The sequence below is a fragment of the Pelodiscus sinensis genome, chromosome 19 (assembly GCF_049634645.1).
Source record: "Pelodiscus sinensis isolate JC-2024 chromosome 19, ASM4963464v1, whole genome shotgun sequence".
Lineage (NCBI taxonomy): Eukaryota > Metazoa > Chordata > Testudines > Trionychidae > Pelodiscus > Pelodiscus sinensis.
Genome location: NC_134729.1, coordinates 8,391,282 through 8,415,369, shown reverse-complemented (window position 1 = coordinate 8,415,369; position 24,088 = coordinate 8,391,282). Strand labels below are relative to the sequence as shown.

Below are 24,088 nucleotides of genomic sequence, written 5' to 3'. Positions count from 1 at the left end.
CAGAGCCTGCAAACTCACCCTTCCCGAGTCTGGCCCTCGGCTCCTCGGGCAGACTCCAGGAAACCACCCCTGCCCTCCCCAGCCACTAAGGATCGTCCCTGCCCACCCCAGACACTGAAGGTCCTGTGCCCCTCGCTGTCCCTTCACCTCAATCTTCATGAGTTTCACCAGCTCCCGCTTGGCAGCCTCGAAGATGGCACTGGTCTGGCGGCCTTGGTAAGGCCCAAAGGGGCAGGCACCACCTGCTGAGTCATCCTCACAGTAGTTGTAGTGATAGGTACTGGGAGTCTGCTCCTCCGCCATCACTGACCTGTGCTCCTTGGGCTCCTGGGAGACTGACTGGAGAGACAGGAGGACAGCTCAGAGCATGACAGGACCTTGCAACAGCCTCCAGCATTGCCCCCTGCCCCTGCCACTGCCCACACATCGGGGCACCTCCCCATCCCTTGCAGTGACACTGTTCTGCCTGCACCCGCCTTCCGCTCTCACCCTGTGCCCGGCTATCAAACCCCCATACTTCTATGTACACCTTCCTTGGAACAGCCCCCAGGCTATTTCTGCTGGCCACAGTATTGCCCTCTGTGCTGTCCTGGACAAGGGAGTGACGTGTACACACCAGGCAGAAGCCGGCCCCACCCCTGAGCAGACAGCGTGACCTCACACTTCTTTGTGCGGCGCCTCTGCCCCACACCAGATCCCGCTGGGTGCTTTGCACCTGGACAGTGAGCAGCCCCAACTTGGCAGCTGGTTGGAGGGTGCCCAGTGTGGGCCCAATCAGGGAGGTGTGTGAGGGGACCCACGGGGGAGAAGGAAGCCATGGCACTGGTGCTCTCCTCCTGCAGCGACACCGAGATCCTGCCGCGCTCGTAGGCCATGTCGAAGTCTGAGCGGGGACCCTTCTGGAGGCCTGTGCAGGAGAGAAGCCAAGGCAATGCTTTCTACATGGCCAGGATGCCTACCCCTCCCTGTCAGGCTACTCAGTGCCTTTGCCAATAATGGCGAGGAGTCCTGTGGCACCTTATAGCCTAACCGAAGTGTTGGAGCATAAGCTTTCGTGGGCAAAGACCCACTTCGTCAGATGCATGTAGTGGAATTTCCAGAGGCAGGTATAAATATGCAGGCCAGACTCAGGCTAGAGATGATGAGCTGGATCCAATCAGGGAGGATGAGGCCCACTTCTAGTAGCTGATCTGGAGTATGAATACCAACCTACTAGAAGTGGGCCTCATCCTCCCTGATTGGATCCAGCTCATCATCTCCAGCCTGACCCTGGCCTGCATATTTATACCTGCCTCTGGAAATTCCACTACATGCATCTGACGAAGTGGGTCTTTGCCCACGAAAGCTTATGCTCCAACACTTCGGTTAGGCTATAAGGTGCCACAGGACTCCTAGCTGCTTTTGCAGATTCAGACTAACACGGCGACCCCTCTGATACTTAGCCAATAATGACCGAGCTTAGCCCAGCATCCCCCATCAAACAGCTCGTTCTCCAGGGTGCCCACTCCTAGTGGCGCATCTCAGACCCGCTGCCTCCCTTGGCACCTGCGGCCACTGGGCTCTCCCAAGTTGGTTCAACCCCCAGAGTGCCCTGAGCCTGCTTCCTGTGTCTAACTCTGTCTCAGCTCAGTTGGGGCAACAACCCCCACCCCAACTGGCCAGGCAGCATCCCCACCCTGCAGCAGGGCAGGGCTTGTGCCAGGAGTTCCCCCGTCATCACCTGCTGCTCCAGACTTCCTGGGTCCAAACCCCCACGATTCCCTCCTTTGAGGGATCCCCCATACCTGAGATATCAACTGGCATGGAGATGCAGCGGCTCAGTAGTGGTGCTGCAGTCAGCTCCAGGGACCCCAGCTTGAGCTGATCAGCTGTGAGGGTGACACACACACATCCCATTACCATGGTGCCCAGAGCATCCCCTGCTCTGGGTCGGTCCCTGCAGTCAGCCTATCTCCAGGGGCAGGACTGATGCTGAAAGCTGCTCCACAGCTGTTCTGATGCAAGGGGAGTCCCTGGGAAGGCTGCACAGCAGACCCCCACCCTGATCCCTGCAGCACAGCATCCCCTACCAAGCTCTTCTGCCCCTTTGTCTTCTTCCACCCTTGTCCAGCCTGTGCACAGCTTAGGCACTGGGAGAGAGCACAGCTGCTGTGTTCCCCTCCCTGAGTTATGGCAATTCTCACCCACGTCTTTGGTGCTGGCATCTGGCTGCCTCCCAGAGCTCTCCTTGTGGTCATCGATGGAGGAGATGCTGACGACGCGCTTGCTGTGTCTGACAGGGCTGGTGCGCGAGGCATGGCTGGGCTGAGGGAAGAGCCGCAGCGGCTGCATCTCCTGCCACAGACACAGTCAGCATCAGCACCAGGCCAGCCTGGGGACCAGCCACATGCATCACTCAAGACCAAGAGGAGCCATTTAGAGCATCGTATCTGCCCTCCCACAGCAAGTCCTGGCCCCACCCTAGAGCAGACCTGAGGGACAAAGGGCAGGACAGCCCCTCACTTGGCTGGTGGTCCAGAAGGGACCAAGCTCCACACCTGCAGCCACATGGCATGGGTGGGGGAGACCCATATCCCCAGAGCCATATAACATGGGAGGAGCCAGATGTGCTGCTGTAGGCAGAGGGGGCTCAGAGCCCAGAGCACTGAGGGCTGCTGCCATCACACGACAAAGCCCCACAAAGCCTGCACTTAGGCTGCTGGGAAACTGACACCTGGGGGCAGAGGGTCACTGAGCCAGCTCACTGACCCGTCTGAACAGTAGTCTGGTTTCTCTGCCATCGGAGAACAGACCTGGCCATTCCTGGAGGCCGCAGCTCCACCCGCCCAGCCGTAAGGCTGAAAGGCAGAGCAGGGCCGAGCCAGGGATGAGCTGCTTGGGTGCAGATTCTTTGTCTCACCAGAGACACCAGGCTGGGTGTTAAGGCTTCTCGCTATGACTCGGTGCCAACAGGGGGCATCCTGCCAGGCCTTGCTCCATCCCTGCTGCACAGGAACCCCCACCCCTTATAGGTTTTGCTCAGGGGGTTCTAGCTCTCTCTCCTCCCCAGCCTCATCCCAGCCTTGGACATCATCCCAAAACTACCATGGGGGGGGGGGGGGTATGGGAAGGGTGGAGGTTCTGGTGCAAGGAGCAGGGACCACCGCTCCATTGGGGATAGCTCCAGGGCAGGACCCGTCGCTCACATGGCTGAAGAGTTCATTGGTCAGCCCCAGGTAGTTGTGCAGGGCTAGGAAGGTGACCCGCTGCAGACGCACCATGATGATCTGGAAGGGAAGGTGGCGGTGTGAGCATGGGGAGTCCGGGTGAGGCAGGACCAGCATTTGGGATGCGGCCAAGGCTATGCTCACCTGCACCACCCGCACCAGGCTCTCAGGGTATTTCTCGAAGACAGCAGAGAAGGCCTCAACCGGAAGCCGCAGCACCGTGGAGTCCTCGCCTGCCCGTGCAGACACCGTCCGGTAAGGCCGCTGGTGCCCCTGTGTGAGAAGCAGGAGCCCATGGGTCCCTGCCCAAGGCTGGGGTGCTCTCTCCTTCTCCTGTGGATAGAGCAGCCTACCACTGGGGACGTTGCCAAGGATAGCCAGGTGCCCAAAGGGCTGCCCCATGGCTTCAGGCCAAAAAGGGCCAACCAACAGCCTATGGCCACATCCACCCCAGCACAGCAGCCAGTCACAGCCCAGATCCAGGCCTTGTAGACGGAAGATCAGTATCTTCTAGACTTTGTGTGGGCAAGGTGGCAAGCACATGGCAAGGTAATGGTGGCAACTCAGCACCTGGGACCCAGGCAGCAAATCCATCATGGTGGGTTCAGTGCACACCCCTCACATAGGCCCCCTTCATAGGGTTAGGAGAGCAGGGGCTTGCAGGGTGGGATGGGGGCATGAGTACGACCAGGGGGAGCCCAGGGCTGCATTATTCATGGTGGTTGGGATGGGGCCAGCTGGCCCACAGGAGGTGGAGGGGCAAGGCTTGTACCGTGATGACATCAAGAATGCTGAGCAGGCTGTGCACGCTGTCCCCAGGGAACACCTCTTTCACCAGGGTCTCCTTCCCATCCTGCAACACAGCAACACCCTCCTTAGGGGGTCCCATTGCCCACCCTCATCATTCCTGCCACCAGAACTCACTTGGCACCAGGCTCTGGGGAAGCCTGCTCCATGGCAGAAAAAGAGGCAGCAGTCTCAAGTTGCAGTGGGAGAGGTCTAGGTTGGGTATTAGGAAAATCTATTTCCCTAGGAGGCTGGGGAAAGCACTGGGATGGGTTCCCTAGGGAGGGGGTGGAATCTCCATCCCTAGAGGTGTTTAAGTCCCAGCTTGACAAAGCCCTGGCCGGGTTGATTTAGTTGGGATTGGTCCTGCGTTGGGCAGGGGGTTGGGCTCGATGACTCCTGAGGTCTCTTCCAGCCCTAGGTTTCTATGACTATGAGCCTCTCCCTAGGAGGCAGCCCGTGGGGAACTTCCATGCTGACAGCCACAGCGGTCCTGAAAGGCAGGGCTTCTGGCCTCTGCCATTGCATCCCATGTGCCCCCAGGTACAGCAAACACCCAGCCAAGAGGTTCAGAGTACTGGGACCAGGACAGGTTGCTGCTGGCTGCTGGGCAGAGAGGTGCCTCCTGCAGACAACCTGGCAGGATGGACTGGGACGTGTCCCCCTCACCTGCTGGGTCAGGAAGAGTTCCAGCTTGCCATCCTGCACCACATAGATGCTGGTATCGGGCTGGCCGGGCCGGAAGATGTACTCGCCCTGCTGGAACTGCTGGAAGATCATATGCTTGCAGAGCTCCAAGAACAGTGGCTTCTCAAAATGGCCCAGCACCCTGCAAGGAAAGGTAGGTCACAGTGGGCAACATGGGGAGCAAAGCCTCCAGCAACTTATGGCAGGGACTTGGGACTCAGGTTATCAGGAGCCCTTGGGGTCCAGCTGAGCTCCTGCTCAGTCCCACTCACCGGGACTGTCTAAGCAAGAGCCCTGCTCAGAGAGAGATGCCCAGCAGGTGCCTGGCGAGGCTCCTGTACCTCTGAGGCCCTGAGTCTGACACATGGCATCCTGGTCCAAAGGGCTGGGCTTCCCAGCACACCCATCCCTCCCAATGCTCAGAGAAGATGGGCCAAGCCCTGATGCCCACCCTCCTCACCCCCCCGCAAGGGAGAAGCCCAGCAGTTCCCATCAAGGACCCCACAGATCCACCCTGGAGAACTCTTCTCAGGCCACTGGCCACTTGACTGGGAAGGCTTGTCCCCCTCACCTCTCTCTCTGGGTATATCTACACTACCCTCCTAGTTCGAACTAGGAGGGTAATGTAGGCATACCGCACTTGCAAATGAAGCCCGGGATTTGAATTTCCCGGGCTTCATTTGCATAAGCCGGGCGCCGCCATTTTTAAATCCCGGCTCGTTCGAACCACGTGCCACGTGGCTACATGCGGCACGGACTAGGTAGTTCGGACTAGGCTTCCTAGTCTGAACTACCGTTACTCCTCGTGGAATGAGGAGTAATGGTAGTTCAGACTAGGAAGCCTAGTCCGAACTACCTAGTCCGTGCCGCGTGTAGCCGCGCGGCACAGGGTTCAAACGAGCCGGGATTTAAAAATGGCGGCGCCCAGCTTATGCAAATGAAGCCCGGGAAATTCAAATCCCGGGCTTCATTTGCAAGTGCGGTATGCCTACATTACCCTCCTAGTTCGAACTAGGAGGGTAGTGTAGACATACCCAAAGTGTGTATGTGGGAGAGGGAGCCCCCATTGACACTACTCTGCTCCAGGATCCCAGTACCCACAGGCTGTCACCCCACCCCCGGGGCAGAAATCTCTCCCTGACCCCAAACACAGCTGCCTCTGGGGAGAGTATGCCTGATGCAATAACCCCACAGCCACACTGCTAAGACTCAGCCAGTACTAGCACTGCTGGGGGTCACCTTGAGCCTGCAAAGACCAGCACGCAGCATCTGCTCTCACCTGACAGAGGGTGCTTCCACTAACCTTCCAGCACCTTGGGGGTGAGGGGTACTGGCTCCCTATCAGCCAAAAGGGAAGAGAGCCCCCTACTGGAGAACAGAGCCACGATTCCAGAGCATTCTTGACAGCTCTCCTATCGATGGTTGGCCTGGGCTGGAGCCTCACCACTTAGAACAGTGGTTCTCAACCAGTGAGCCACAGGCCCACAGACTCTGCCTGAGAGGTCTGCAAAAGACAGGCTAAAAATGGCTCAAGGAGAGTTCAGCTGCGTACACAAATTTCTAAGGGGTCTGCAAATGAAGAAAGGTGGAGGCCCCCTGGACTAGATGGCCTGACAGGCCCACAGCAAAGTTATCATCTGTGGGTTTTCCCAGGACTTTGCTGGGGAATCAGTCAGACAGAGAGCTCCATACACGGCCAGCTGGCCACGTCATGGGCCCAGGATCATTTCGACTCTCCTATTCAGGTGTCCACTCTAGCTCAAGCTTGCTCATAGGGGGAGGGGGAAACATGACTGCAGCTGAATCTAGGCTGAGGCCCTGGTGATGGGAGCACTCACCGTACGTTCTTCAGCATGTACAGCACCTCAGAGGGCAAGTGGGAGTTGGCCACATCAAACTCTGTCAGGTCTGCTTCCAGCACTGAGGGTGGCGGCTCCTTCAGTTGCAGGATGGGCAGTTCCTTCTTGATGCGCAGGATCCTGGGCACAGGGACAGTAAGGGAAGGGATAGATGGGGATAACCACAGGACTTCTCCAACACAGCTGGGCAGGAGAGAATATGCGTCATGCATCAAAGAGGCAGAACTCCTTCCTGAGCCTTAGCGCTCGCTCATGCCACCCAGGGAACTGAGCAGTTCCGTACCATAGGCCAGTGTCTGGGTTGGGGTGTAGCTGCTTTGCAGAGCAAATCAGCCAGTGCTAATGGCTGGGAGCAAGCATGCTACTCACTTTTGCAGCAGGGCTGGGAACATGGGAGCTTCCACCACCTTTGGGAGCAGGGCTGGGCCAGCCCCACTTGCCTCACACCATGGAGGGTGAGTGAAGTCACTTACTTTTTGGCAATGTTCAGCATCTTGAGCTTCTTCTTCATGCGAGGACGGGAGGTGCTGCAGATGGTCGTGTCCACAAGGGAGGAGGTGGATTGGGACACCTGCAGAGACAGTCCAGATAAGTCATCAACTGCTCCCCCAGACAACTTATGGCCCAAACCCCTTATCTGGCTGCCTTGAGGATTCAGGGTGGCAGGAAACCAGGCCTGAGAGGTGAAAGGGCTGGCGCTGGGGTGGAGTGACATGCAGGAGAAGGCCAGTTGCATGAGGACTCCCCATTGTGGGCAAATAGACAGGCATATGGCATCCAGGCTATTAGCCAGAATAGGTAGGAATGGTGTCCTTAGCCTCTGTTTCTCTGGAGGTGGGTGACAGGGGAGGGATCACATGAGGATTATCTGTTATGATCCCTCTCTCTGGGGCACCTGGTATTGGCCACTGTCGGCAGACAGGATACCGGGTAGAATGGACCTTCGGTCTGACCTAGTATGGCCGTTCTTATCCTAGCAGGGCCAACCGCACTGTCTCCTACCTGGCTCGCTAGCAGCACATGGTTGGCTGAGCATGGACCCTTCAGCTGGGCCAAGGCCAGGCTTGCAAACAGGGAGGGGATAGGGACTGGAGCATCACAGCAGAGCGGCCAGAGTCATCACCACTCTCCAGCCTGGACTGGAGGACGAGGGCCACTCTGCCCTATCCCCTTACCTTGCGCATGATCTTGCGCCCGTAGAACAGCACTTTGTCCCGCTTGCGGAATCGGTACTTGGGTGTCTCCTGAGTCTGAACCTCTGAGAGAGACAGACACACAAGGTTGCCCATGCAGGGAGCATGGGGCCCCACCCCAGCAAGGGCTGGAGTCTGCCCTCTTCCCCATCAATCAGAATTCCTGCTTGCAACCCAACTCCCAGCCCAGGGAGAGGAGCAGAGGCCCTGAAGTACAGATGGCAGAGTCCTGCCTTGTCCACCCCGTGCCAGCCACAGGAAGCTGGGCTGCCTCTAAAGAACCACAGAAGTTTTATGCCCTTCCCAACCAGTCCCAAAATACCCCTCACAATTTCTTTGTATATGGGGAAACTGAGGCAGGGAACAGGAAGAGGCTTGCCCAGGCAGTGAGTGAGAGGGAGAGAACCCTGGAATCCTGGCTGCCAACCCTGCTCCCGCTATCACAGTCTCAGTGCATGTACAGGTATGTGGACACTGGGCCCAAGGTGGCCTGACAGGCAGCAACGTGCCAGAGCCCTGGTGGGACAGGGCTCAGATCTGCTCCCTGCATTGACAGGCACTTACTCTTGAGGCGCAGCCTGCGGACCAGCACCAGGATCAACGTGGAGATGAGTAGCATGGAAACACCAATGCCAATCATGACACCCACCACCTGTGGGAAGTGGGAAGAGGCATGTTCCAAGCCAGGCTTCCAGGCAGGCTATGGGGGACTGCATGGGGCAGATACGAGGAGACCTTGCCCTGTGGAGCGATGGTGTGAATGTGGAAATGCAGGCAATATTTTTAGAGCAGAATGTGCAGTTTCCCGATGGGCTTGGTCCTGCTACACGACGAGTTGGACATAGAAGGCACAAGGTGTTGGACTCAACAAGCCATCTGCCTGGAGACCAGCATCATTCACATGAACTGAGCTGATCTGATTGTCAGGGAGCCACAGGACTGATGCTAGGCCCCCAGCTTTGGATCACTCTCTTGAAGGAACCCCTTCAATGTGCCCACCCCAGGGGAGATATGAGGGGAGGGACACATGTGCAGGTCATGTGCTCCCCTGATTTCTACTGGCGTCACACCAGAACCTGCTACGAGGGAGAGAAAAGCATCACCTCTGCCTGGTAGAAATCCTGGGGGCCTCAAGAGATGCTCTCCAAGGCTGGTTCCAAGGGTAAGTCTCCCCCCAGCAGTAGGCAGCTTGCCCTGCTCCAGCAGCATGGCTGTGAGGGGCTCCAAGCTCTTTGCAAGCCACAGTGCCCAGCTGGGAGTGAGATGGGGATCCTGCCCTCAGAGAAAGAGGGCAGCCTTGGCATTTAGACTCCTGCAACTGCATGGGCACGTGTGCACAGGGACTGCATCAACAGCCCTCAGACCTGGCCCCAGCTACCTTGTCCAACATCACAGAGCCCATCCCAAAGCCAGGAATAGAGTTTGCAAGGCTGGGATCCTGCAGTTAAAAGCTGGACAGGACCAGGAGCCTGTGGTCAAAGGTGGAGCTGATCATGGGGGCCGGCTCTGAGCTGGGAACTTGGTCTGCAATGCACTGAAAAAGGCAAAGAGCAAGGGTGGACAATAATTATTGCTCAGGGGGTCACTTAAAATTTTTTGAAATAGCCCTGGGACAACCCGGAAGGGGCAGGGCTTAAATGGAAAGGGGCGGGGCTACCCCACCCCCAGACCATGAATGGTCTGGGGGTGGGGCAGACCCTTTGACCCTGGTTCCCACTAGGCACCCATGCCCTGCAAAAGGGTTGGCACGCTCCCCTGCCCCCAGGCCAATCAGGGTGTGGGGGCGGGGGAGCACGTGATGCCTCCTCTGCTCTCCCCCCTGCCTTGAGAGCAGCTTCAAAGCTCCATGTACTCCTGGAGGGAGGAGGCTTCGGGCACTTCCTTGCCCCCAGACCCTAATAGGCCAGGGGGCGGGGGAGCAGCAGGGCCTCTATGGGCCAAATCCAGCCCGCAGAGGCCCTTTTGCCCACCCCTGGCATAGAAAGTGATGGCGAGGCCATTCTGCAGCCCATGAGGCTGCAGGCCATGCCTCTCCCCTACACGTCACCTCAGCTGCCCACACACAACAGAGAGCAGCACTCCAGCTTTACCTCACGAGCTCTGCTTAGTGAGCACTCCCGAGGGAACCCAGGCAGAGCACACCCTTCCCAGGAACCAGTGCACCAGAGAGAGTTGCATAGATGGGTTTATCAGGCAGCTGGAACCCAGCAGGGGGAAGTACTCCGGTTCCCATGAAGCACAGGCAGCCCAGAGCAATGCCAATGCCTGCAGCCTCTGACTGCTGTTCTTGGGCCAAGCAGTGAGAGCTCCCAGCCTCTTCCAGCAGAGCGCTCTATTCTTCCCACCTCCTCCTTTGGTCTCATACCCTGGCCTCTGCTGGAGTTCCCTGCCGAGAAGGACCAGCCAAGTGCTGGTTGTCAGGTATCAATGTCTTGGTGACTGGGGTTTTCCACTGATGGGTCGGCATCAGCCAGTCCTTTCTGAGGACCATTTCAGTGCACTTGGACAGCAAGGACACCTCCCCGCTACCCCCACGTCTCAGTCTGCCTTGGGAGCAAACAATCCTTTCCCCCCACTGGGTAGCCATGCGAAATATAGGGGAAAGTGAAACACACTGGACTCAAAAATATTACAAAAAAATCCCCATTTTGTCACACCTGCCACTGTGCTGGAGGAGAAGAAACAACAGGAACCCCAAAGACTGAGTCATTCAGAGTTAAGGCAGGATGGGCACAGGCACACAGCCTGGCTGGAGAACAAGGGAAGGCAGGGGGCGAGATGGCTGCAGGATGCTACTGGGAGCACAGACTCCAAGTGGGGACAATAGAGGTCAAAGGATCAGATTGTGACAGAGCTCTGGCTCTCATCTGCACACTCTGATCCATGTTCACCTGTGTCGTGCTACCCTAAGGGTCCCTGAGTCCAGAGTGAAGGTGACTGGTGACTCCCTCTCTGAAAAGGCTGTGCAGCGTCACTGCAGGTTATGGCCGATGCAGCGATCCCTGACAGGGAAAAGTCCTCACAAATACGAGCTCATTGTGAGCAGCAGGGGGTGCTGGAGCCCAGAGGTCCAGACCCAGAGGTGCTAAGGCTGTGTGACCCCTTGGGATTTGGCACATGACAGGGGTGACCCCTGGAGGCTAGGCAAAGGGCATGGCACAGCACAGATTGGGTGAATCAGTGACAGCCAGTCCATGCATGCAATACAATACCAGCCAAGCACCTGGCTGGGACTGCAACGGCCACTGCAGGGCACCAACTGGACTGCCCCACATCAGGTGCTGAGGCAGCAGGGAGAATCCTTCCCAGCCTGTCCTTTGGCTAGTGATATGCTGACCATTTGTCCCGATTTTTCCAGGACAGTCCCGAATTTAAATACTCTGTCCCGGTGCCCCATCAAGTAGTGAAATGTCCCAGAAAGCCCTGCCAAACATTATTTGATGGAGACACCAGCTTGTAGGAAGAAGCAAGAAATGGCACCATGCCATTGCTCCTAGCATGGCACAGCAGCCTTCTTTCTCCCCATCTCCCTCAGCAGGGCAGGTAGGGCAGCTGGGCCAGTTTCCGGTGCCTTGTGGCCCCTTTCTGTCCCCCTCCCCACCCTCCACCTGCGGGACCGCCTCTGCTGCATGGGGTCTTGGTTTGGCAGCAGCGCCTCCTCCTCCTCCTCCGGGCCACCTTGGAGCCCCAGCAGGAGCCACGTGGAGCCCAGCTGGGCCACTGCAGGGTTGGGCTCAGTAGGTGCTGGGACTACAGCAGAGGCCGCCCATGGTGCTATTTTGAGTACTGTGGTCTGGGTCCCCATGGGCAGCTCAGCTCCAGCCGGAATAGAGTGGCAGCTGCACAAGGCACGTTCCAGCCAGGGCAGCTTCACTGGAATGGGCCTCGTGCGGCTGCTGCTTGACTCCAGCTGGAGCTGGGCAGCCTGCGGAGGATCAGGACTGTGGTACTAAAAATAGCACTGCAGGTGGTCTCTGCTCCAGTCGCGGCACGCGATCCCACCCTGGGAGCAGCTGGGACCAGGGCTGCAGGGGTTTCTGGGGCCAGACCATGGTAATAAAAATTGAGTTGCAGCCCAGATCCAGCCCCACAAACTGCTTTCCATGTTGAAGGCAGAAGGTGAGGGAAGGAGTAGGGGGAGAACTAAAGGGAAGGTGGGGTGAGGAGTGGAAGGTGCTTGTGCTGAGGAGAGTGGGAGGGGGCAGGGCAGAAGAAAGGGGAAGGCACCAAGAGGCAGGGTGGAGGAGAGACAAATGCCAGGGGGTCAAGAGGAGACAATGAGGAAAAGGGCAGGAGGGGGATTGGAGGGAAGGTGTCAGTGGGGGTGGCAGAAGGGAGGGGACAGGGTGATGCTGGGAGAGGGGAGGGACAATGGGGGCAAGAGGAAGGAAGAGGAGTGGGGGGAGTGGGTGCCAGGAGAAGAGGGATTGAAAGGAGAGGTGGGCATGAGGAAGGCAGGGGATGGAGCAAGTTATTTGTGAAGGCACTTGAGGGGCAAGAGGGGAACTGGGACAGAGAGTGGTGAGGGGGTAGGCACCAAGGAGAAAGAGGGCCAGGAGGGCAGGGGCAGTGAGGGAAGGTGCAGGGGTAAGGGAAGATGAAGGTGCCAGGGGATTGTGGGGGTGAAGCAGATGGGGAGACAAGTGGAGGGGAGGGACAGGCACTAGAGGACAGAGGAGAAAGGCAGGGCAGGTGGGTAGTGGGAGGTGTTAGGAGAGGGGATGGGGAGGGATAGCTACAAATGATCAGAGAGGAGGAGTGGACATGGGGGGCAGAGAAGGGCTGGTGCACAGGAGGGGGAGCAGGTCCCCAAAGGACTGAGGGGAGTGAGAAAGACAGGAGCCAGGACAGCAGAGGAGGATGAGGGGTGGGGGGCAGAAGGCACCAGGGGAGCAGATGGGGCGAGGAGAGAGAGGGAGACATGGCAGCAGAGGGAAATGAGAGAGATTTACAAGATATTTATTAATAGCTGAGGTGCCACAATGGCACATCCAAACAAGCGCACATGAACTCAATACTGCTGCACAAGACAAAATTCACTCTGCTCGTGGGAGGAAAATCTTAGAGGGAACACTTTCCCCAGCCTTCCCCCCCCCCCCCCCCCAAGTTAATTCAGTGCAAACTGGGTTAATGCAATTGCATGGGAGGTCCTGTGGAGGCCAAACCCATCCCTTTTGGTAGGACAACAATGGAAGGAGTTCTTGGGGGGAGGGGTCATACATCTTTTACTTCTGGTCACATGTCCATCTTGACCCCGGGAGTACTACTTCCAGGGGTGGAACTCCATTAGCCATTTCCCCTGCCACAAGGGAGGTCAGGGGCATGGCCAATGTGTCCCTAATTTTGGTTCAGAAAATACGGTCACCATAACTAGTGACTACCCCCAGCCCTACGTTCAGAGGGACGGGACAGCCGCCACACAGAGTACAAAAGGAATTGGAAGCCAGTGGGCTCCTCCCCATTCAAACCAGGGGAAATTCTTCCCCAGCCCCAAGACTATCAGCCCCTCCACTAACCAGCCAAGACTTGCCCAGGCATGGCTGAGCCCCAAAGATACCAGCACACTCCAGGACAAGAACCAGAGCCTCCCAGCCTGCTAGGAAATGGGCTGCCTTGGGCTACGGCCTGTGGGCTGTGCCATCTGGCCAGACCACAACACTGCTCCAGATCCCCCAGAAACACAACCCCTCCTGGAGACACCCTACCTGGTCCCACACCCCAGGCATAAACCCCCCACTGCCCCTCCTCACCATGCTGGTCTGGAGCTGATCCTCCACAAAGACCTTAAGACTGGGCAACATGTCTGTGAGTGCTGCATCCTGCACGAGGAGAGATGCAGACAGAGCTTCAGCACCAGCTGGCAGATTGCCTGGCTCCCTACTGAAATGCAGCCACCTCTGGAGTGAGGCAGATAGATGTTCAAGGGACACATAACAGGGCAGGCCCCAGCAGACAACACCTGCCCCAGCAGACACATCGCAGAGGGGTGCTGGAAAGGCTCCTGCCAGACCCACTAGTCCTCATGGGAGACAGGGGATTCTGGGAGCCGAACATCGCCTGGGTGCTAGATTTAATATTCCCAACTCAGAGGTAGGGGATGCCCTACTGGGTCCTGTGGAGGACTCTGAGTAGGATGCCAGACAAGTGCTCTGCACTAAGGAAGTGGTCCCAGGAGACGGTGCTGACTGGACAAGGACCTGATGAGACCCACCCTGCCAGCTGACAGCACCACCAGGGAAGCTCTCTGCTGGGGGGAATAATGGGTTGAGAGGCTGGGAACTCCGCACTGCAGTGGATGTTATGAAGACCAGGACTTTAACGGGGGTCAAAAAAAGAGTTAGATAAATTTATTAACCAGGGTGGGTAGGAACGGTGTCAACAGTCTCTGTTTGTCAGAGGCTGGGAATGGATGACAGGGGAGGGATCACTTGATGGTTACCTGTTCCGTTCACTCCCTCTGGGGCACCTAGTATTGGCCACTGTTCAAAGACAGGATACTGGGCTAGACAGACTTTGGTCTAACTCCATACAGCCGTTCTTATGTTCAGTGATCGCTGGGCAGCAGAGAACTAGACAGCACCTACCTCCTGCTCATCCTGAGACTCAGACTCGCTCTGCCCCATGTCTGCTGCCAGCCCTGCTTCCAGACCCGTCCCAGAAAGGTGCCTGAGAACAAACACAGATATTTATGCTGCGCCCTATGCAGGAAGCCAGGGTTGACCACATGCTGCTACAGCACCATAGATATCCTTACTCACCCTCCCATAGCTTCCCTGCCTCAGTGAGGGCCCCATTCTTCCCTACACACACCCTTAAGGCAGCCTGTCCCCTCCTCTTGGTGGGGAGCACAGGTCACAGGGCAGCATGGCACTGGCCCTTCCCTCCCTCATCCTCACTCTACGGCCCTGAACTGAGCTGCAGACACACCTGTGGAGCAGCTGGTCCTGTAGGGCTCCCCCACCTTGGGCAGAAGCATTGCTGCTTGACCATCTGCCAGAGGGGATACCCACACAGCTCTGGCTGGGCAGGGAGCACGTGGGAGAGGCAGTCGAAGGGCTACAATCAACACCAGTCCTCTACAGAAGGCCATTCCCCTGAAGTTAACTTGACTCCAACACATGCCCAAGCCAGCTACTATTTGGGGGGAAAAAGGAGCTTGGACTCTAGACTCCATCCCAGCCCCTCTCCCAATGCCTCCCCCACATCAAAGGCAGGAAAATGTTTCAGGATAGTGCCCCAGCAATACATCTGGCAGCTGGTGCTGAGAGACAGGGGCCCAACAGTGAAAGAGGGGCACAGATTCAGCCTGGGTCACTGAAACTGTCATAGCCAACTCACCCCTTCCCACTTGCCGGAAATTGTGCAAGAAAGTTCAGCCTCAGCTTATTTCCTCTAGTGCTCAAAGAGGGAACTCAAGGAGAGCCTCAGCATCGGGGGTAGGCAGCCAGACCTAGCAGGGCCCACTCACCCCCAGACTGAGGATCTGGATGGTACTGCAGTGGCACTCTGCAGACCCATAGCCGTGAACAATACCCAGGCTCTGCAAACTGGTATAGTGCTGATGGGTGGCTCAGGCTCCTCCCAGCCCATGCAGCAGAGCTGCGGTCACTGTGCCTCCTTCACCCAGCTCTGTCCCTGCCCAACCCTCCCTGCAGTTTCCTGAAAAGTTTTTGCCTGCCACAACATTGAACTCAAAGCTGCAATACTAAGGCTGTGTCCAGACTCCATGCCTCCGTCGACGGAGGCATGTAGATTAGCCAGCTCGGAAGAGGGAAATGAAGCCGCGATTAAAATAATCGCGGCTTCATTTAAATTTAAATGGCTGCCCCGATCTGCCGATCAGCTGTTTGTCGGCAGATCGGGAGAGTCTGGACGCGATGCCCCGACAAAGAAGCCTTTCTTCATCGACACAGGTAAGCCTCGTGAAACCAGGCTTACCTGTGTCGATGAAGAAAGGCTTCTTTGTCGGGGCATCGCGTCCAGACTCTCCCGATCTGCCGACAAACAGCTGATCGGCAGATCGGGGCAGCCATTTAAATTTAAATGAAGCCGCGATTATTTTAATCGCGGCTTCATTTCCCTCTTCCGAGCTGGCTAATCTACATGCCTCCGTCGACGGAGGCATGGAGTCTGGACACAGCCTAACTGTCACACTTTGTCCTGATCTTCAACAGAGGCTGGAGGGGAGATGGGGTTAGCAAGTCAGCACCCCACTAAGCGCAGCCCCCAGGTCTGCAGAGCCAGGACAGAACAGCAGGTGCCTGCAGAGACCAACCTCTACTGCATTCCCTACCCAGGGGGGCTAAAGTCCATGTACCCCTCTCCACTGAACCACCTCACCCACACCAGCCAGAGTGGCTTCCTTTGCCCAACCCAGCGGTCCCAGGTTTCAGCAAGTTCTACCTCCTCCTTCACACACCCTCCCCATGTCTGGGCTTCCAGTCTCAGAGCACGTTTTCTCAGGGACGGCACTCAGTTACCCTTGTGCCTCTGGGGCTTCCTCCAGCTGGTAGAGTACATCTACACTACATGACTCCGTCAACGGAGCCATGTAAAATAGTTTACTCGGCATAGTCAAAGAAGCGGGGATTTAAATAATCCCCACTTCACTAAAATAAAAATGCCACTGCGCTGTGCTGACGATCAGCTGATCCAGCACAGCGAGGCGGTCTAGACATGGCGCAGTCGATAAGGGAAGCATACCAGAGAGGTCGACAAAGGTGTCTAGATAGCCGCGCTGTGCCGGATCAGCTGATCGTCAGCACAGTGCAGTGGCCATTTTTATTTTAATGAAGTGGGGATTATTTAAATCCCCGCTTCTTTGACTATGCTGAGTAAACTATTTTACATGGCTCCATCGACAGAGCCATGTAGTCCAGACATACCCGTAGAGAGCAGGGAAGGGAGAGGAGGATTGCTGATGTCAGGGTGCCCCTTCTTCCACCCTGTATTCTATCTCCACAGAACAGGAGGAAGGGAGGTCAGGGCCTGGGATGGAAGGAGTTTGCTGGATGCTTTTGAGAGTGGTGCAGGGCCAGGGCCCCACTGCACTACCAACCAGGAGACACCTGTGGTAAGCAGTGTCCAGCTGGAGCCAGCTTTGAACCCCTGTCCCAGTCATGTACCCTCCTGTACACCCCAAGCCCCTGCCCTGAGCCCCCCAGACCCAAACTCCCTTACAGAACCTGCACCCCAAACTCCCTCTTGCACCCCAACTCCCTGCCCCAGGCTCAGCTCAGAGCCTCTTCATACTCCAAATCCCTTAGCCCAAGTCCAGAGCCTGTGCCCCAACCCTCTGCCCCAGCCTGGTGAAAGGGAGGGAGAATGGGAGGATGGAGTGAGCAGGGGCAGGGCCTCGTAGAAGGGGCATGAAGGAGGCGGGGCAACGGTATTTGGGTTTGAGGTAGATCCTGGATTGCACTTAAGTTCAAAAAGTGATCTCGTGCTTAAAAAGGTTGGAGACCCCTGCTATAGGCTCTTAAGCAAAGTCAGCTGTCATGAGGTAAGAGGGAAGTCCTCTCATGGATCAGTAACTTTAAAGACAGGATAGAAAGAATAGGAATAAGTGGCCAATATTCACACTTGAAAGAGGTAAATAGTGCTGTGTCCCAGGAATCTGTACCAGGACTAGTGATGTTCAACATATTCATAAACCATATGAAAAAAGGAGTAAACAGAGAAATGGCAAAAATCTGCAAATGATTTACAGGAAAGCACCTCAGGCTCCAAACATCCAACTAACAAACCTCCGCACATAAAGACAAAGCTCAGCTGCATCCTCAGTCAGTGGCATCCTTAGGATTTATGGGGCCCTATGCAGAATTATTAAATTAGCACCTAATTCCCAATGGCAGCCTCGGAGGAGGTGGCAAGGAATTGCAGTTTTTTAAAGAGATGTGATATTATAATCTTGAGCAACACACAAATGTAATATTTTAAAGCAAATTTTAAACTAAGGTCCTGTCAACTAACAGTAAATTCAGAAACTGACAGTCTATACTTGGGGTTGGCAAAAACCTGTTAAATGGCTTCATTGCCACTTGAATGACTCTTTCAGAGGTTCAATGCTCTGCTAATAAATCTTTTCACTTTTAAGTTAATTAGATCCTTTCCAGATGATGCAGAGCCACAGAACAGGTATAGGAAGAGGTGAGTGGCCATTAAGGCCTTGTGCTGCTCCAAATTTTCAGATGCCCTATGCAGCTGAATATTCTGCTTAGGGGAAGGAAGCCCCAACCCTCTGGGGAGCAGGGGGTGGTTGTGCAGATGGTGGCTCAAGAGAAGTGTCTTTTTTCCAGTGTCTGGCTGCCTCCTGCTCCTCTGGAGTCCTCCCTGCCACACTTGCCTGGTGAACAATGGCTGGGTGAAGCCAGCAAGGAAGCAAGCGAGGAGGGTGGGGGATTGGGCTAGCTAACGGAGCTGGTGCAGAGCCAATAGAGGGTAGCAGCCAAAGGATGCCCAGAAGTCCCCTTCAGAATCTCTACCTACCTCTCATCTTCTTCTAATTAAACATAGCCTTCCTCAAGCACCAGTATTCAAGATTAAATTAAAAAACTATTTCTATTTTTTTTCTTTGTAAATATATACTATTTCAGCTGCATTATGGGTTAAATAGGCTTTTATGGGCTAGCCTGGGACCCTAACTACCATAGATAATTTATAACATTGTTTCTATGGGAAAATGCATTTCAAGTTCCCAACAACCAACTTACAAATGAATGCAACCTGTTTGTCAATCAGGGACTTCCCGTAAATATACTCAAATCAGTTCAGTCCAAAGCAGACTATGAAGAATTGCAAAGGGATCTCACAAAACTAGGTGACTGGAAAACAAAAAGGCAGATGAAATTCAAAGTTAACTGCAAAGTAATGTAGATTGGAAAACAATCCCAACTGATAGGGTTTAAATTAGCTGTTATCATTGTGAAAGTAGAAAGAATTATTTTGTGAGACAAAAATGAATTATACTAAGTTAAAAGAATACTGTTTGTCTTTCAACAGGAAAGAGATGATTATGTTTGTAAGTATGCAGATCAGAATGAAGCCAGGTGAGCCTAGGATAACAGGAAAAGGAACATTAGGTGTTAGGTAGAAAGTAATTGAGGTAGCCAGAGAGATATGGACAGGAGATTGCTGTGTGCTTGATGTGGAAATGAAGATACTTGACTAGTCTCATACTAATTATATGAAGTTTTGCCACCTTTTAATCTTGTTAAGTTGGCTTTCTTTTGACTGTCTAAATCAAAGGGGTTTGAGCCTTGCATGGTACTCACATTTTCTGGGTGTATTAGCAGAGCGGCTTTGCTAATAAACAGAGCAGTCTGACAAATCTGTGAGTCCTGTGTGTCTGACTTCGACATTCAAGAAAGAGTTCTCAGAAGTCACTGAGGATAGTTCTCTGAAAGTATCTACTCAATGTGCAACAGCTGTCATACAAGCTAATAGAATATTAGGAACCAATAAGAAAAGGACAGGTAAGACAGAAGGTATAATAAGGTCTCTAAATAAACCCATGATATGTCCACATTTTGTATACTGCATGCAGATCTAAGTGTCCCATCTCAGAAAAGATATATTAGGGTTGAAAAGAATATAAAGAAGGACAACAAAAATGATTAAGGATATGGAACAGCTTCCATATAAGGGGAGATTAAAAAGACTGGAACTTGAGGTACCCAAACATTTCTAGATAGAAATGGTGTATCTAAACAATCTATGATACATGCCTTACATATCATCTTACACATGAATAACACGTTTGATACCTCTCCTTGTATTTTCCTCCAAAGCATTCCTCTTCACCACTCATTGTAAAGCTTTCACTCCCGTTGTTTCAAACTATTTTATCATGTACTAAGTTGGGGTGTCCTTGTACTGTCCCGGTGGAATGTATTTACATATTTCATGTGCTTTTAGAAGTGCTAGTGCCCAGACACTGCCTTTTGCAGGCAAACATCTGCTTTTGACAAGGCCTGTCTGTTACACATAGTATAATTCTTGCTTTGGTTCAGGCACCAGGCCCATGCTTCGGGCTCTTTCTTTCTCCTACATCTGGGTGTCCATCAACCACTGCATGCCAGAATCTCAGACTGAATGACGGGAAAAGATTACTCAAAATTGCTTTGTCTGGGTTCATTCTCTCTGAAGCACCTGACATCGGCCACTCTTGTAGTGGCATTGACAATTTTTATAGCAGGGGTGCTGAAAAGCCACTCAACAAAATAGTAAACACAGTGTATGATGGAAACCACTTCAGGCCAGGGAGTTCTGCTGCATCCCCAGCACTCCCAGTTCCAGCACCTCTGCATGCTGGAAGACAGGATATGGGCTGGATTGACCTTTGTTCTGACCCTGGATGGCAGCTGTTAGGTCATGCTGGCTGGAGTGGAATGAATGGGTCATTAAGGACTGGCTGAACTGACCCATGTCAGTGGAGGATCCAAAAAGACAAAGAGGAGTCCCAAAATTTGGGGAATTCACACCTAACACAGTCCACCTCCTGCAAGAAAGCAGAGCATAGGACCTGCACTTAGCAGGGTCTTAGAACCCTGACTCTATCCTAGCTCAAGTATCAACACTGCAATTTTATAGCCCTTAAGGCCAACTCAGCAGACCCAGGCCAGTTGTAGATTTCACCGCAGTATGGACATACACTCAGAAACACAGGAGCCAACATGGCATTCCCTTCACACCCCAGTGATAGACAGGAACCATTAGGAAAAGGATAGATAAGACAGAGAGTATCCTGAGGGCTCTATATAAATCCATGATATGCCCATATTTTGTACTGCATGTAGATCTAATCGTCCCATCTCAAAAAAGATATATTAGGGTTGGGTCTGCTGCTGTCTAGGACTACAGGAACTACAAGAAAAGATCAAACCAGACCCCACTTGCCCAGCAGCTGGTGCAAGTCCCCATAATGAGATGGCATTCCTTCGATCATAGCATGGCCTAGAGCTGCATCGTCCAAGCCTTTGCTCAAATTAAGGGCTGTGTCCACACGTGGCACATTTGGTGAATTGAGAAATGTGAACCAGAGACTGCAAGTAGGGTGCAGCTACTTGTGAGGAGAACTGCTTATGGAGGGACTTCACCCCGGCACAGGATGGTGATGCCCACTGAGAGGTAGTGAGGCGTGCACAGGAGCAAGGTGACAAGGTCTGTACCTTCAGATACAAGAGCTGACCCTCCTTCTCAGGCTCAGAGAATACAGGGCAGCTAGATAATGTCTGGAGGTCATCAGGGAACTCAACACCCCAGTGAAGCAGCCCCCACGCTAGGTGGATCAGCCACAAGACAACTGTGAGATGAAACCTGAGTGCACCCCCAGAGGTGCTGCCAGCCAGGCATGCAGCTAGAGCAACAGAATGGGGAGCTGGACACAAACAGGCTTCTGAAGGCATGGCATCTGCCACCCTCCATAACTGTAGCAAGGGGAGGCCCAGCCTGGTATTCCCAGCTGCACTGCTGGTAGCCAGCTTGGCACTCATTTTGCTATTTTCTCTTTTCAGTTCTTTGCCAAATCATTGGCACTGCCAGATGCTCTCTGTTAGTAACCAACATCTGACTTACAGCAACAGTTAAAGCAGTACCATCTAGAAGCAGAACTCCTGCTGAGAGATGCTGCAAGGTGGATGGCATGGAAAACACCAGGAACGGCTCTTGTATAGCCGAAAAAGGCAGCATGCCCATCAGGGATGTGAAAGGTTAACTGGTTACCAATTCAGGTTAACCAATAACCAATGGGGGCTGGAGCAGCTCCTCACCTGCCAGGGCCAGTGGGCTGCTCCAGCCCCGCAGGGGGCCCACCATAGTTGGGGGCTAATCTCGTCTGGAGCAGCCTCTGTCAGTGGAGGGCCCAGGCACCCCACGGGCAGGGGGTGCTCCAGCAGGACCAGGAGCCAGCGGCAGCCCCAGCCTTACTGTGGGGCTGGGAGCCAGCAGCCAGCCCCAGCACGGGGCTGGAGGCAGGAGCCCCACAGACTGGGAGGCTCCTACGAAAGCTTCAGAGGGGTAACAGAGTTAGTCTGTAACAAGAAAAAACTTAAAAAACAACAAATAGTCTAGTAGAACCTTAAAGACTAACAAAACATGTAGATGGTATCATGAGTTTTCATGGGCACAATCCACTTCTTAAGGCGACTATGCTTTTTAAAATTGCTCCTACAAAGACAGGTGAATAGCCAAGCCATCACTGAAACCAGGTAGGTCAAACCAAATGATACAGGCAGCATGATAAACTACGGAAATAGAACCTAAACAGAGATACTACAAGATGGGTGCAAAACTGGTTGGATAACCATTCACAGATAGTAGTGATCAATGATCCACAATCATGCTGAAAAGGCATAACAAGTGGGGTGCCTCAGGGATCAGTTGTAGGTTCAATACTGTTCAATATCTTCATCAATGATTTAGCAAACCTCATTCTGGGATGTATAAAAAGGAGTGTTGTGAGCAAGACACGGGAAGTAATTCTACTCTGCACTGATTAGGCCTCAACTGGAGTATTGCATCCAGTTCTGGGTGCCACATTTCAGAAAAGATTTGGACAAATTCCAAAAAACAAAACAAAACAAAAAACCACCCTACATCAAGAATAACAAAAAGTATTAAAGTTTTAGAAAACATGACCTATGAAGGAAGATTGAAAATACTGGGCTTGTTTAGTCTGGAAAAGAGAAGACAAAAGGGACATAACAGTTTTCTAGTACATAAAAGGTTGTTACAAGATAACTCCGGTCATCTGAAGATGAAGAAGTGGGCTGTGCCCACAAAAGCGCATGATACTATCTACATGTTTTGTTAGTTTATGAAGTGCTACCAGACCATTTGTTGTTTTTTCTCTGTTACAAGAGGAGACATAAATTATTCACCTTAACCTCTGATGATAGGACAAGATATAATGGGCTTAAATTGCCACAAGAAAAGTTTAGGCTGGATACTAGGAAAAACTTCCTTCTGTCAGGGTGGCTAAACACTGGAATACATTGTGGAATCTTCATCATTGGAGATTTTTAAGACCGGGTTAGATAAACATCTATCAGGGATGGTCTAGGTGGTGCTTGGTCCTGCAAGGAGTGCAAGGGACTAGACTTGATGACCTCTCAAGATCCCTTCCAGTTCTATGATTCTATGAACAGCGGGTGGGCAGGGGACCAGAACTCCAGGTATCCATGCCTAGCTCTGTCACCAACTTCCTCTGCAACCTTGAGAGCCATTTTGCCTCCATGCCTCAGTTTTACTATCCACTAAACATGCCTAATACAAATTTGAGGGAGCGTGCATAGAGGATCAGCTCCCAGGTGGGAGGGGAACAGCCACACCGTGATGCCAGGGACTCTAGTTTTCTGCAGCAGAAGCACTGCGAAGAAGGGGTTGACACTCTCCTAGACTTGCAGAACTCAGAACAGAGGTCATGCTAGGGATGTTAAATATTAGTTAATTGAATAGACGATTAACTTCATGAATTCTTACCAGTTAGTCGACTATTCTATAGTTCCTGGGGGTGGGGCTGGCAGCTAATGCGCTCCAGTCCCACACCTGGGGAGCCCCCTGCCACACCATGCTGCTGCCTCCAATACAGAGGCAGTAGCATGGGGTGGCAGCAGCCCCTGCTTGGGATTGGAGGGGTCTGAGGGAAGACCCAGTGCAAGCCAGAAGTGGCTCCTAATAGTCCCGGACCCATCACATGCCAGGACTCAGCCGGGCTGCTTGCCAGCCTGCTAAAAATTTTACTTGGGTGGGAGGGGAATGCATCTAGTCTATAGCATTAACCTATAAGCTTTTGCTTATCAGTTAATCGATTACATTATTACATCCCTAGGTCATGTGAGCATGTTTGAGAGATGACAGTGGGAGCCACATGGCTCAGAGATATCATGGACCAGTTCCCAACTGGCCAGGCTGCTCCTTCACTTTCAGAGCCACTAGCCAAGCCTGCTGTGTCACCTAGTGCTAGAAGAGCAGCACCAATGCCAGCCACCTGCAAGTTCACAGAGCCAGAGTCCAGCTGCAGGCCCAGGTGGAGAGTAACGGCCCCACTGATCAACCCAGCTTCTCCTTCCCAGGAATGGTGGGATTAAGGAGTCACCCTCATGTCTGCTCTAGGTTGGTTTCATCACCTGATCATGAGTCAGGCTCCTCATGGGATGAGAGAGGCTGTCAATAGTGCTGCCCTCTGACAGCAAGCACTGGCGCAAGGAAGGAGGAACAGAAGCAGCCACCCCAGAAATTAGCACTCTAGTCCAGATCAGCAGGGACTAAAAGGACAATTTGACAGGGGCCTCTCCTGCTGTGAGATCCCAACAGGAGGCAGATGATGAGCTGTTCCACCCTTAGGAGTGGGTCAGGG

General features: G+C 53.7%; 1 protein-coding gene across 15 annotated transcripts in view; it reads right to left on the bottom strand.

Moving 5' to 3' along the window:
* PNPLA6 (patatin like domain 6, lysophospholipase) overlaps nucleotides 1-24,088 on the bottom strand; it is a 62,714-nt gene that overhangs the window by 36,426 nt on the left and 2,200 nt on the right. For 10 of the 15 annotated variants that reach the window (XR_012896635.1, XM_075902110.1, XM_075902111.1 and 7 more), the window contains exons 2-15: nucleotides 14,316-14,397; nucleotides 13,482-13,550; nucleotides 8,296-8,383; nucleotides 7,714-7,796; nucleotides 7,012-7,109; nucleotides 6,518-6,658; nucleotides 4,662-4,821; nucleotides 3,979-4,059; nucleotides 3,351-3,479; nucleotides 3,186-3,266; nucleotides 2,184-2,334; nucleotides 1,785-1,868; nucleotides 801-907; nucleotides 148-339 (exon numbers count right to left, since the gene is read on the bottom strand). Coding sequence is in view for 14 of the 15 variants with exons in the window: in XM_075902110.1 (XP_075758225.1) it covers nucleotides 148-339; nucleotides 801-907; nucleotides 1,785-1,868; nucleotides 2,184-2,334; nucleotides 3,186-3,266; nucleotides 3,351-3,479; nucleotides 3,979-4,059; nucleotides 4,662-4,821; nucleotides 6,518-6,658; nucleotides 7,012-7,109; nucleotides 7,714-7,796; nucleotides 8,296-8,383; nucleotides 13,482-13,550; nucleotides 14,316-14,354 (1,503 nt within the window). In the remaining variant the exon portion in view is untranslated. Of the gene's footprint in view, nucleotides 1-147; nucleotides 340-800; nucleotides 908-1,784; nucleotides 1,869-2,183; nucleotides 2,335-3,185; nucleotides 3,267-3,350; nucleotides 3,480-3,978; nucleotides 4,060-4,661; nucleotides 4,822-6,517; nucleotides 6,659-7,011; nucleotides 7,110-7,713; nucleotides 7,797-8,295; nucleotides 8,473-13,481; nucleotides 13,551-14,315; nucleotides 14,398-24,088 lie in introns of those variants that run through there. The other 5 variants (XM_075902101.1, XM_075902100.1, XM_075902102.1 and 2 more) reach the window with 4 other exon arrangements.